Raw genomic sequence first — 13031 nt, 5'->3', positions numbered from 1 at the left:
GGCTCCTGCAGGCATCTCGGGTGGCCTGGCCAGGGTCCTCCTACAGGGGCCACAGCTCACACCAAAACCTCAGTCAGCAGGCCAGCTTCCCAGCCACGGGCAGGGCCTCCTGGGGTGTTTCTACCCGGAACAGGATAGCAGGAAAAGCCAGCCACTGAATCCCCCAAGGTGAGACAAGCCCACCCGGCCAGGCTCCCCACCAGAGGTCACCCAAGGTCGCGGGAGGACCAACCTGTGCGGTTCTCGTCAAAGAAGCTCATCTCCTGGGACACCAGTGAGCGGAAGAGACGGTTTCGAAGGCGAATGTTCAGTCTGGCAAATATGAGGGTAAAAATGCCGCCCCGAATACCTGCGGCAAATGAGCTAATTGCAGATAAGAGATGTTATATATAGCACGACGTCCTTGCAACAACCCACAGCCATAACCCGGCTGCCCCCTCCCGCTGCTGGCAGGCGTGGGCCCTTGCAGGGCAGACACCGGGAGGAACCTAACCTCAAGCCCCTTTCCAGGGCTGGCACCCGCACGCAGTCTCCCTTCGTCCCTAACTGGAGTCCCCAGGATGAGGGCAGAGAGGGGATTGTGTTTACTGGGGACGAGGGACCCTATGTTGCCAGCCAGACCCCTCTTCCTTCCAGAACAGCTCAGAGGAGGCTGTCCCTTGTTTCCCACTTGGCGAGTAGCCAGGGAGAGTAAAAGGGGAACCTTGAAGACTGAAGACAATTTTAGGGACAAGAGGGTACGACTTGAGGGCATGGCTCCATCAAATGGAAAAGGGTTCTAAGCCAGTTTGGTTGTTGGTTACCGTGGTGACCAGCTGAGTGACAGGCTCACCAGGGGCATCTCCTGGGCCTCCCTGATCCATTTTCCTCTCAGGAGCTGGTCCCTGACCTCCCTCCCCTGCTGCAGGCCTGGAGGAGCGGGGCACGGGGGTGTGAACAGGCTACCTGCCGATGGCCAGCAGGCACATGACAATGACCGCCGTGCTGAACTGCTCCATGCTCTTCTGGATGACAATGCCGTCAATGGCCCGGCCGGTGTAGTAGGGAAGGAAGGTCTCTCCTGCCAGGAGACAAGGTGCGCTCAGGGGGCATCTGCAGCCAGGGGAGCCCGTCCCCTGCCTCCCGAGCCTCTGGAAGCCCGCACACCACGTGTTCCGCTCACTCCGCCAATGGAGTTCTCTCTCTTGGCAAACTCCTGCTTCTCACCACGGTGAGAAGCTTAACTTCTCACTGCTTAACGCTCCACTCTTTGCAGAGAACAGGAACACAGGAAACGTGGGTTATCCAATCTATACAGACTGGGGCGCTATTGTTAATAATGGCCACCAGGCCGGTGAACGTGGAGCTGTGGGACTTCGCTCCCTCTGCACGGACTCTGCAGCCGGTCCTGTTATTGCTCCGTTTTACAGAAGAGGGCAATGGAGCTGAAAGATGACGTGATGCTCACCGGACCACACGGCCAAAGCTCACTTTCTTCTTCTCGCTGGTGGAGGGCTCAGAGTCCAAATTCTAGAACCTCAGAAGATGGGGATATTCTGGTTCCAAGCAATGTGGAAATTGCCACCCAGCCCCTTTGGTGGAGCGCTTTACTTTTTGCCACATTATCTCGTACCTGTTATTCTACCGTATCTTCCGAACAACTCTGGGTGGAGTGGGGAGAAGGGGTGAGCAGGACGTCACCCCCATTTCACAGAGGTGAACGGGAGACTCAGAGGCTGGGCGATTTGCCTGAGGTCACACAGCACAGGCAGGTAAGAGGAAGGGCCAGGACTCAAACCCAAACTGGCCTCCCACTTGGGGGCTCTTTCCTATCCCTTCCCTCCCAATATCCTGGAAAGCCCACTCTCATCTTGTGGGAACGATGGACACAGAACCGAAGGTAGTCAGACCAGGCCGGGCCCTCACTGTCATTGTGGCTCTTTCCACGGGCACAGCCTGGCATACAGTAGGCGCTCAGTAAGGGTCAGTGAATGAATCCTGGCCAGCTCTGCGTGATAGGCTTGGCCAGGACAGTGAGGCCTTCTGTGGGGTTCTGCTGCCCTCTGCTGGTCTTTGCACAGGGACCACAAGGTGGCAGCCTAGAGGCCTCGGTCCCCACAGTCCTCGGCTAGATGGGGTCTCTCGCCACCGCTGTGGAGTCCACCTGAGCGGAAGTTTGGCCTCAGTTTACCCACAGGGAAGAAAAGGGCATCGGCGAGCTCCAAGGGCAGCTCGACCCCAGCAAACACCGATGATATTAAGCACAGCAGACATTTACTGAGCCCTTCCTGGGTAACAGACACCGCACGAAGCATGTGCACAAACTCTGGTTGAACTGCAACAAGAATCACATGAATCTCTCCAATCCTTTCGCATATCCTGGGGCTCCACCTTCAAAATACAGTTGACCCTTGAACAACATGGGTTTGAACTACACAGGTCCGCTTACATGGGTTTTTTTCCCATAAATATGGTACAGGATTGTAAATGTATTTTCCTTATTTTCTTTCTTTCTTCTTTCTTTCTTTCTTTCTTTCTTTCTTTCTTTCTTTCTTTCTTTCTTTCTTTTTCTTTCTTTCTCTCTCTTTCTTTCTTTCTTTCTTTCTTTCTTTCTTTCTTTCTAGAGAAAAAACATGAGCAGGGGAGAGGGAGAAGGAGGCTCCCCACTGAACAGGGAGCCTGATGTGGGGCTCGATCCCAGGACCCTGGGATCATGACCCGAACTGAAGGCAGTTGCTTAACCGACTGAGCCACCCAGTTGCCCCTCCTTATGATTTTTCTTAGTAACGTTGTCTTTCCTGTGGCTTACTTTATTGTAAGAATACAGTATATAATACATAGAACACACAAAATATGTGTTAATCTTCTCTTTATGTGATAAGCAAGACTTCTGGTCAATAGTAGGCCATTAGTAGTTAAGCCCTTGGGGAAGTCAAGTTATATGTGTGTTTTCAACTGTCCCCGTGTTGTTCAAGGGTCAACAGTATCTCCAGAATCCAACCTCTTTCAAGGCCCCTACCGCACCCAGCTGGGTTCAAGTCTCCAACCTCACTTGGACCTTCTCAGCCAACTCCTGGTTCTGAACTGCCACCCTTGTCCCCATCAGCCTGTTCTCCACCCAGCACATGGTGGGGCCCTAGGAAACCCAAGTCAGACCTTGTCACTCCTCAGGCTTCCATCTCATTCAGGGTAAAAATCAAAGCCCTTACAGTGGCTAATGGTGCCCTACATGGCCAGGCACCTGCTACTGCCCTGACTTCACCTTCTACTCTCTTTCTGCCTACACCCCCCCCCCCACACCACTCCAACTATGCTGGCCTCTTTGCTTTTCCTTTCACAACCAGGCACCATCCTGCCTCAGGACCTTTGCACAGGCTGTTTCCTCTGCCTAGAGCGTTGTTACCTGGATATCTGCTCCTTCATCCCTTTCAAGTCTCAAATGCCCCCCAATAATCCCATAGGTGTGGTATCACCCTTCTTCCCATTTTACAGATGAGGAACCCAAGGCTCAGGCTAAGGTACTTGCCCAAGGTTTTCTAGTCGGGTTGCTGTGAAATCCATATAAAAGAGTTTCAGTGTACTAGGAGATACTCCACACTAAAACTAACCTTTTTCCACAATAGGCAGTTTTTCCTTTAGATCATGAGGTTTCAGAGAAAGCTCGCCCCACCTGGGTGCTTGCTGACTGGGAATAATTATCAGTAGTCACAGTCCCTAACCTGTGTGAAGTACTTACTCTGGCCAGCGCCGTACTGCAGCTCACCCGGCTCTCACAACAGCCTGACGAAATCTCACTTTCGGGCTGAGAAGCGGAGGCTTGGCCAGGTTCAGTAACCCTGCCTCAGGTGATCAGTGCAGGTGGGGGCCTGATCTCGAGCCCAAGCCCTTAACCGCGATGCAATCCTGCAGGCTGGCAGACTCTGCTCGGCTGTATTTTAGGACATCTGTATTCCCTGAGCACATAGCAGCTGACAACAGGGTCCCAGCGGGGGGGCGGGAAACGAGGTCATGGGTGACATCTGCCCACACAGGCAGGATGGTCATGTGTTCAATCAGTCCTGAGCCTGCCTCTGTACCAGGTTGTGGGGGCGGGGGGCCGGGGGTGAATCAGACATGGCCCCAAGGGCCCAAAGGGGCTCAAAGCCTGGCAGGGGAGGCAGGACAGTGGACGCATGATTTTCATGTCACCGGTACTACAACTGAGGTGCAGATAAAACATCACAGTCAGTATAATTCAAGAAGGCTTCTTGGAGGAGGGGACATCGGGACCTCGAAACACGAGCAGGAGAAACTATCTGGTTAAAATGGAAAGGGGTCATCCCAATACTCACAGCCACTAAAATCTACTGGGAGCTTTCTAGGTGCCAGGAGCTGTCTGCAGTGTCTTATTCATGTTAACTTACTGAACCTCATAAGCCCCTATTGGGATAGGTACTGTTATCATGACCATTTTACAGATGAGGAGGCCGAGACCCAGAGAGGTTAAGTAACTTGCATAAAATCACACAGCCTTGAGGGTTTGGGACTGTGAGGGCAGAGGGTCGATAGTGAGGGTCAGCTCTGGGGCTTGCCTGTCCTCTCTGAGAACACTCTGGCTTTGGGGCCGCTCCCAGATGTTGTCTGTTAAACGTGTAACAACTCAGAACGGCTAACATTCCTGAGTACTTACCATATTGTACCAAGCTCTGTACCTGTCCTTCTCCTATCTGTTTTATTCAAGCTTTCCAACATCGTGAAACATGGGGGATGCTAACGATTCCCATTTCCCAGAAGCGAGCCTCTGAAAGGTCTGGTAACTTGCCCACAGGCACACAGCCAGGTAAGCAGCAGACTGCAATGCATGTCCAGGGCTGTGGCCCCCGGAGCCCATGCGATTTCAACCTTGAGATGTTACCTTCCCATCCGCCTTGTCTGAGCAAGCGCTTTCACACTGTTTGGGCCAGAACCATAGTAGTAACAAACACATTTCACATGACAAACCAGGACACACTTACATGTAGGCACATGTACCTAAAATAAAAGTCTCACCGAACAGTACTTACTCTTACTACAGACAGCATATTCTGATGGTCTCTAGTACATTCTGCTTCATTCCCCAAAAATGCTTTGTTTGACCCGGTGATCCCACTTCCAGGAGTTTATTCCACAAATACACCCACATTTATATGAAATGTGTACAAACAAGGTTATTTACAGTAAGAGAAAAGATCTGAAACAACTCGAGGGGCCAAAAAAGGAGACCAACTAAATAATCACCTGAATGGCGTCACGGTGGACTATTATGCAGCCAAATAAAAGAATGAGGTACTGATTGGAAATTTGTAAAATATATTGTTAAGCGGTAAAAGCAAGACACGAAATCCTGTGTGGCAGGTCGTGAAAGTAACAGGCTCGTTTCTGCTTGTAGCTTCTGTTAAGGAAACCGCTGGAAGAATATACAAGAAATGAATAAAAGTGCTTTCCCACCCACTCGGAAGCTTCCGGAACATTTTCCTGTAGTCAGCCCTCAGCAGGGAGATCAGGGTAATCAGAGGCAGAATTAGGAATGAAACTCTCAATATTTACCTTTTCACACCAATTTGATGTCTGAACCATGTGGGTAAAATGTTAAAGATTCAAGAGGAAGGAAGCAGGGGTTATACCCCCCTAAACTGCTTTCCAGGGTGCCTGCCAGGCCCCCTGGCTCCTCACTTACCCAGAGCTGCCATGACGAGGAAGAAGGAGGCTGCCACGAGGAAGGCCACGTCCGGCTTGGTGTAGGACAGCAGCTTCCGTAGCGTGGCCCCGGAGGCCTGCTCACGAGGGGGCCGGTCCTCCCGGGGGAAGCCCTCGGCCTCGGCCCCCCGCTCCAGGGCCTTGGCGTCCGGCCGCACTGTGGACAGCAGCCACCAGAGCACTAAGGAGGCGGCGAGCGAGAGGTAAGTCCACGCAAACAGGGCCCAGAACCACGGGTCCCGCACTGGCTTGCGCACCTCGGAGAAGAGTAGCAGCTTCACCACGGTGTAGATGCCCGCGGAGAGGCACACGAGGGCGACGACCGTCCAGGAGGCCCGGAGCCGCCGGGGCCCCAGGGCGCTGTTCTTGGCCACGCCGATGGTGGCTCCCAGCAGCAAGCAGCTGCGGTACAGGCAGGCCGCCCAGAGGTCCAGCACCGAGTCAAAGATGTTGAAATGGCGGATGTCCTCCAGCAGGCTGCGGTCCAGGTGGCTGAGGACGTAGATGGCCGTGGTCATGCCGACGTCCATGCTCATGAAGGCCAGGGTCACCACCACCGCCTTCCACAGCTGCATCCTGCTGGCTGGCGGCAGGCAGGTGCCGAGGCACAGGCTTTAGCTCATGGGGGCAAGGCCATGGTCCGTGGGGCGAGGCCAGACCTACAGGGGCAACAGGGCGAGGGGCCCGGGTTTGCAACTCATTGGCTGTGCGACGGCGAGCAACTCGCTTGCACCTCTCTGTGCCTCGGTCTCCTCATCTGTAAGATGGCAATGAGGGGAGCACTGACTTCACAGCATGGGTGTGAAGACCTCGTTCACCTAAGGTATGTTTCCTGAGTCCCAACGGGTATTGGGTGGGCCAGACTCTGTTCTCTGTGTCGGGATTTAACGATGAACAAACACAAAGATCCCGGATTTTGGGGAGACAACACACCCACGTCAGAGACAGACAAACACAATAAGTAAATGATACAGTATGTTAAGAGCTAAGGGCTGGTGGGGAAAGAATGCGGTGCCGGGGATGGAGGCGATGGGGGGTGAGAGCAGTTGTAAGTAGGGGGTCCAGGGAAGACCTCGCTGTGAAGGTCACACTTGAGCAAGACTGAAAAGAGGTGAGGGAGTCCACCGCGTGGCTGTCTGGGGGGAGGCCTCTGCGGGTGGAACAGACGGTGCCGCGGCCCTGAGGTGGGAGTGTGCCGATGTGCTTGAGGGAGCCAAGGATCCCATGGGCTCAGGGAGGTGCAGGGGCCAGCATCTGGAGGACCTCACTGATGCAGTCAAGATAAGCGCAGAGTGCAAGAAATGGTCGCTGCTTTTACTCCCAGTAACCAGTACGAGTACTAGCACTACCATACACTACTACTGATTTCTCTGAACCAGCTCCCTCATTCTTAAAACAGCATGAGATTCAGTGCATGAACATGAGTTCTGGGCACAGCGCCTGGCACATAATAATTGCTGCTGATTGTTACCACTGTATACAGCGGGTGCATAATAAATGTTTGTTTACTTCTCTCCTCCCCAAATCAGGCCTTAGACCAAGATGGGGGGGGGTGCCCAGGCCCTAGAGCAACCCAGGGACTTTCACATCTGTCTGGAAGTTTCCAGAATATTTTCCTTCAGCCCAGGTTGCCCTTCACCCCCTGACCTAGGTCCTTTTGGCTTTCTGGAGCTTGATGTCTGCTTTGTCCAAAGCACTCCCCAAACTGGGCCCCTTGGAACTGAGCCAGTGCTAGGAGACGCCAGGAGCTGCAGGGACACTGCAAGATGTGGGCCTGGCGGCAATGTCTGGAAGTGGGACCTATCAGGGCAGAGCGGGGACTGGGCTAGGGGTGTGCCTCTGAGTGCTACCTCTTGACTTGGGTCCATCCCTTTTCTTCCTGGGGTCTTTGTCACCCCATTGGCAACATGGGCAAAGTTCTGGAGTCCCCAAGTGGAAAGGAGAGGCATGGAACACCAGGAGGGGTCACTCTGAGTAGTGACTGAGAAGGGGGTCAGCTTGAGAGACCCTCTCCCCTATAGCTCTGGTGCCCAAAGGCTAGTGGCTCATGTTCTAGAGTGACAGAAACCCTACAAACGCCATGAGGCAGTTGCTTCCACATTCCCATATACAGTTGGGGAAACTGAGGCACAGAGCAGCAAAAGCATGTGCCCCATATCACTCTGCCAACAAAGGCCCAAGCCAGGACTTGGGCCAGTATGTAAAGGATCCCATCACCTAACTCTCAAGCTCTGTACTGCATGCCTGGCACACAGCAGGTGCCTAATAAGTATAAGCAAATAGTTACACAGCACAGCCCTTCCTCTGTGTTTGGTCTTTTATGTAATTAAAAAAAAATTTTTTTTTTTCTAAATAGCGTTTTTATTTTATTTTTTAAGTAGGCTCCATGTCCAACATGGGGCTTGAACTCATGGCCCTGGGATCAAGAGTCACACGCTGTACTGACTAAGCCAGCCAGGAGCCCCAGGCCCGGCCTTTTATATAGGCCACACACTATATGTGTTTGCTGATTTAATCCTTGAAACAACTTGTGAGATTCGTACTGTCCTCAACCCCATTTAGCAGATGGAGAAATTGAAGCCCAGAGAAGTTACGAATTTGTGCAAGATCGCACAGTTGGTGAGGAGCAGAGCTGGGATTTGCACCCAGAGCCATGTGGGTCCAGGATCTGGGCTCTAAACTATGAAGCTAGAACACTCGTCCATATAACAAGTGCTGATAGGGAGTGTTGGTCTAAGGAAAATGGAGTCTGCACCGGAGGTGGCTCGGCCAAGAGGCAGAGTGGCTGGCGTCCACGATGAGGGTTAACAGTGACAGCGACAGCACCAATCACCCCTGACTGAGGGAAATGCGTCTGGCACTGTTCTGAGTGATTTAAATGCATGAATCTTCACAAAAACCCTGTGAGGTAGGGTCTCTTATTATCCCCATTTTATAGTCAAGAAAACTGAGGCACAGAGAGGTTAAGTGAGCTATCCCAGATCACACAGCTAGGAAGTGGCAGAGCTGGGATGTGAACCCAGGCCGTGGAGTGCAGAAGTCTGTGCTCTCAACTCCAAAGCCCTAATGCTTCAAAACAGCCTCTCCAGGGGTAGGCAAGACCCCCTAATGATGCTGGGGGGGGGTGTCTGAGATGCAGAAAGGACCCAGGGGCGTGACAGTCCCTGAGCCTGGGCCCCTCCTAGAGCCCAGCACTTCCAAATAGACTCAAGTCAGTGCCAGGGAAGGCTCCCTTGTCAGCAGCCACACCTCCAAGGGGAGCCAGGGCTGAATGGGACCAAAGGCAGGGGAGGGAGCAGGGCTAGGGCTGGTGGGAACAGACACCCCCTGCCCAGTCCCTTGCTCCACCCCAAGCCCCAGCTGGGCTGCCAGCAGAGGCTCCTGTCTGCTGCAATGCAGAGGCCTCGGGAAGCCAGCGAGTGGGTGAGCGTGAATCGGAGCCCAGGGAGGGATGCTCCTGGCCCAGTGCCACACCAGGCCTCCTGGCCAAGCCACTGCCCTCTACCCAGGCCCTGCCAGCCACCTTGGCTGTTGCTCACCTCTTGGTGGGCACAAGGAGTTCCTTGGCCCTGGAAGGAAGCTGGGGTTCAGAAGTGGGACAGGAGGCAGATCTGCCAGAGCCCAGCTGAGGGACTTGGCCCACTCTTCCTGCTCCCACTCCCAGTCACTGGGGGAGTTCCTTCCTAACACCCCTCCACTTGGGGTAATGTCAACCCCATTTGACAGCCACCAACACGGGGACCCCAGCTGTCTATCTTCACCAGAATAAGCAAAGTTTCACACTCCAGCATCACCGACTATCTGAACCACATTATATGGATGGGCAAACTGAGGCACAGAGAAGAAGCAGGGGGTGAAGCCTGTCTAGAGTCACCCAGTAAGCTGAGGACAGAGCAGTTATAGCACCATGGCCCCATACTCTCAAGTGCTGAGTCCTTGTTCTCCAGGCTCTGATGGAGCAGAATCCAGCTCGGGTCAGGTTACAGCCCTAGGTGGGGACAGACTATGCTGTTATTTTTAAAGTTACTGAGCAGGAGGGTGAAGGGGACAAGACCACCAGCCAAGACTGTGAGGAGGGGAGAATGGGGATCATCAGGCTGCTTGGAGGCACAGCCCTGCTCTCCAGCGGCCTATCTGGAGGATGCAGCTGAGCTCAGCCAGGTGGAGCTTAAGGGCAAAGTGGGAGCACATGGGTGACAAGAGTGGCCTGAGGGACAAGGACAAGGTGGTGGCCAGAGGTCAGAGCAGGCACTGCCAGGATGTGACATGGCCCGGGAAGACAGGGACAACTCATCTGGCCCCCAGATGCTAAGGAATGGCACAGGATTAGCAAGTGACCCCATCCCCACAGGAGGTCCTGCCAAAGGCTTTTAGGGTCAGTAGAGATGGTGGTTGGGGCACCTCCAGCTCTCAGCTGCACAGAAGGAAAGTCTGCGACACCCAGGAAAAAATAAACGACAATTATTATTACAACCGTAACAGCTACTGTTTACGGCATGCTACTCACTGCCAAACAACGGGCTAAGTGCCCAGCACCTCCCATTCTAGCTCATCCTCACCACTACTGTGGGAGGTCCTCGCGTAATCACCCCCACTTTACAGATGGGCAAACGGAGGCCTGGGGAAGTGAAGTGGCATGCAGAGAATAGGCAAAGGCAAGACTGAAACCCAGTACTTGACTCTCTGGGTGGGATGTGCCCAGGCTACTCAGGGGCCACGACAAAAGGGTCCTCAAGGAACTAGGTGGTCCAAGCAGCTTGGTCCACTCTTAACTTGGTGAACTTTTCACCCCAAATTGTCATCTCCCAGCAGCGGAAAGGCCCATTCATTGCTCAGCAAACACGGGCTAATGGAAGGTGGTATCACCAGGGGGTTTCCGGACACAGTGCCAGGACTGGGCTGGGTCCAGTTTGTTCCATCCTGACTCCAGCCTTGCTCAGCCCACCACATTGCATGCTGGAACTGGCCCTCTCTCAGAGACTTGGGAAAGTTGTTTCAGGTAACTCGTGGCTCTAGGCAAAGGCAAACGGGAGAGCTACGGTGGCCTTCCTACAACCCTCCTCCGGTTACCTGCCACCTGCCCTCTGAAGCAGGGATGGAGGCCAGCCTATCTCCAGGGGGTGGGGCAGAGGGCAGAAGACAGTGAATCCTGTCAGACCAGCTTAAAGCTATTTTAAATGACATCAGGTGGGGGAAGGGGGCATCCTGTTTTAACACAGACCCAGAGATAAGGGAGGAGACCCTGGAAACCCACAGGCCTACTGCCAGGGTGGATGCATGTGGAACCTCGGCCCACTGACCAGCTGGGGAGGCTGAGGGGGAACGTTTGCCAAGATCCGCAGGCCCAGGTCGGGTCCCCCAGGCTTCTGCCACAGCCAGGGTGCTCAGGATCCGGGGGCAGGCGCCTCTGTAGAACGTGGGGAGCCGTGGGAAGTCGCACCAGTCCGTTCCTGGGGGGAGAACAGCCATCCCAGGATCCTCCCCAAAAGGCATCCCCACCATTTTCCAAGAGGCAGAGGCGCGTGAGGAGTTTAAAAAAAAAAAAGCAACATTGGCCCTGCGGGCGTGGAAAGGATGCTGCTGCAGGGATGGGGGGCTGGGACCTGCAGCTGAGGGCGCCTGGGGACAGAGGCGGGGGTGAGAAGGCTCCCAGAAGGCTGCCACCTTCAATGGTGATGCCTAGTCCACCTCCGAGGCAGGGGGACCCAGACGCCCCCAGCCTGTGTCCGGCTTGGCACCCCGGCCTGAGAACGACCTGTTCGGCGGTCCCGGGAGCCGCGCTCTTACCTGTTACCTTACCTGGCACCAGGTGAACCGTGGGGAGGGGGCGCAGAGGGCTCGGGTCGTCAGGGGCGCAGGTTGCGCGCAGCTCATTGGAGACTGCGCCCGGCGCTGCCCTCGCTCCGCTCCTCCCGCTGCTCCTCCCCACCTCCCACCCCGGCTGCGCCGCGGCAAGGTCGGAGCAGAGCGGGGCGGGCGCCCAGGCCAGCTGACGGGTGGGGTGGGGCCTCCCGGGAGGGGAGGGGCCTATGGGGGCGGGACCAGAGCTAGCCCTCCCCCACCTGCGACGAGTCCCGCCCCCTCCCATCTAGCGGGGCCCTCCAGCTCTGTGCTCGCCCCAGGCCCAATCTGAGCCGACGGAAATGGCCTGACCTGGTGGGGGCGCCAGCTCTTTAATGGGCCTTTTCCTCTGGAGGGACAACCTGCCGGCCCATGAGGATGGAGGTTATGATCTTTCTTTCCTTCCTTCCTTCCTTCCTTCCTTCCTTCCTTCCTTCCTTCCTTCCTCCCTCCCTCCCTCCCCTTCCTTCCTCCTTCCTTCCTTTCTCCCTCTTTGTCGTTCTGTCTCTTTCTTCCAACAAACATTTGTGCAGCACCTACTATGTGCCGTGTGCCAGTCTAAGCTGTTGAGATGCAACAATGAAGAAACGGAATCCCTGCCCTGCTCGAGGGAGTTAGACGATATGATAAATAAGTCAATTACAATTGTTGGGATGGAATACATTTTAGAGAGACAAATCGAGCAGGATGGTAGGGATTGGGAGAGGGAGGGAAACAGCAACACACACCGAGCGATTGCTAGGTGCTGGGTAGGAATATGGCTGAGTGTGAAAAAAGGAAAACACCCATCCTTTGCAGAGTAGGGGAGACAGGAAAGCAACAGGTAAATACATAAGATAATTTCATTTAGTGGTAAGTGCCATAAAGGAATAAAACTGGGTGCGGCCATGAAAAGTGATGCAGGACTACTCTGGGAAGGGCTCTCTGGGAAAGGTGCAAGGTGAGCAGGCTTCTAGGCAAAGGGTGTGGCCTGAACCAAGAGCCTGGAAAGTATAGGTCAAGGCCCAGAGGGGGTGGCAAGTGGGGCAACACATCCCCTCACCTCTCCATCCTTCATTCAAAGGCTTAAAGCACTCTGAATTTAAAACAGCCTCTGCCACTCACATGCGACAGCCTCCTTCAAGGAGAATGTGGCAAAGTTCAGATTTTTAAAAGCATATATGTGTATATATATACATATATATGTGTATATATATATGTATATATATATATGTATATATATATGTATATTTATTTATTTTATTTTTTTGCCCCAGTAGGAATTTTTTCTATAGATAAGACTGGTAGAGGGGAGCAAAGATCCCAGTTTGCTACTGTAATAGCAAAAGTCTGAAAATGTCCAAAACACCCTTCCACGGGGAACTGGCCAAATCATTACAGAGCGGGGCTCAACAGAACACCCTGTGGCAGGGGAAAAAAACAACGTATGTATGCACGTGTCTGTATACAGAAGTTATATAAAGGTATGGAATGACCTCCTAAGTGGATTGAGGAAA

General features: G+C 53.8%; 1 protein-coding gene across 5 annotated transcripts in view; it reads right to left on the bottom strand.

Annotated features, from left to right (window-relative positions):
- Positions 1 to 13031, bottom strand: part of ABCB9 (ATP binding cassette subfamily B member 9) — a 29411-nt gene that overhangs the window by 15182 nt on the left and 1198 nt on the right. For 2 of the 5 annotated variants that reach the window (XM_019801101.2, XM_034638609.1), the window contains exons 1-4: positions 11494 to 11671; positions 5675 to 6353; positions 946 to 1060; positions 233 to 363 (exon numbers count right to left, since the gene is read on the bottom strand). In XM_019801101.2, the coding sequence (XP_019656660.2) occupies positions 233 to 363; positions 946 to 1060; positions 5675 to 6269 (841 nt within the window). In that variant the 5' untranslated portion in view covers positions 6270 to 6353; positions 11494 to 11671. Of the gene's footprint in view, positions 1 to 232; positions 364 to 945; positions 1061 to 5674; positions 6354 to 10994; positions 11145 to 11481; positions 11672 to 13031 lie in introns of those variants that run through there. The other 3 variants (XM_034638606.1, XM_034638607.1, XM_034638608.1) reach the window with 3 other exon arrangements.

Source organism: Ailuropoda melanoleuca, chromosome 12 (genome assembly GCF_002007445.2).
Source record: "Ailuropoda melanoleuca isolate Jingjing chromosome 12, ASM200744v2, whole genome shotgun sequence".
Lineage (NCBI taxonomy): Eukaryota > Metazoa > Chordata > Mammalia > Carnivora > Ursidae > Ailuropoda > Ailuropoda melanoleuca.
The sequence above is the reverse complement of the archived record's forward strand: the minus strand, read 5'-3'. Positions and strand labels throughout refer to the sequence as shown.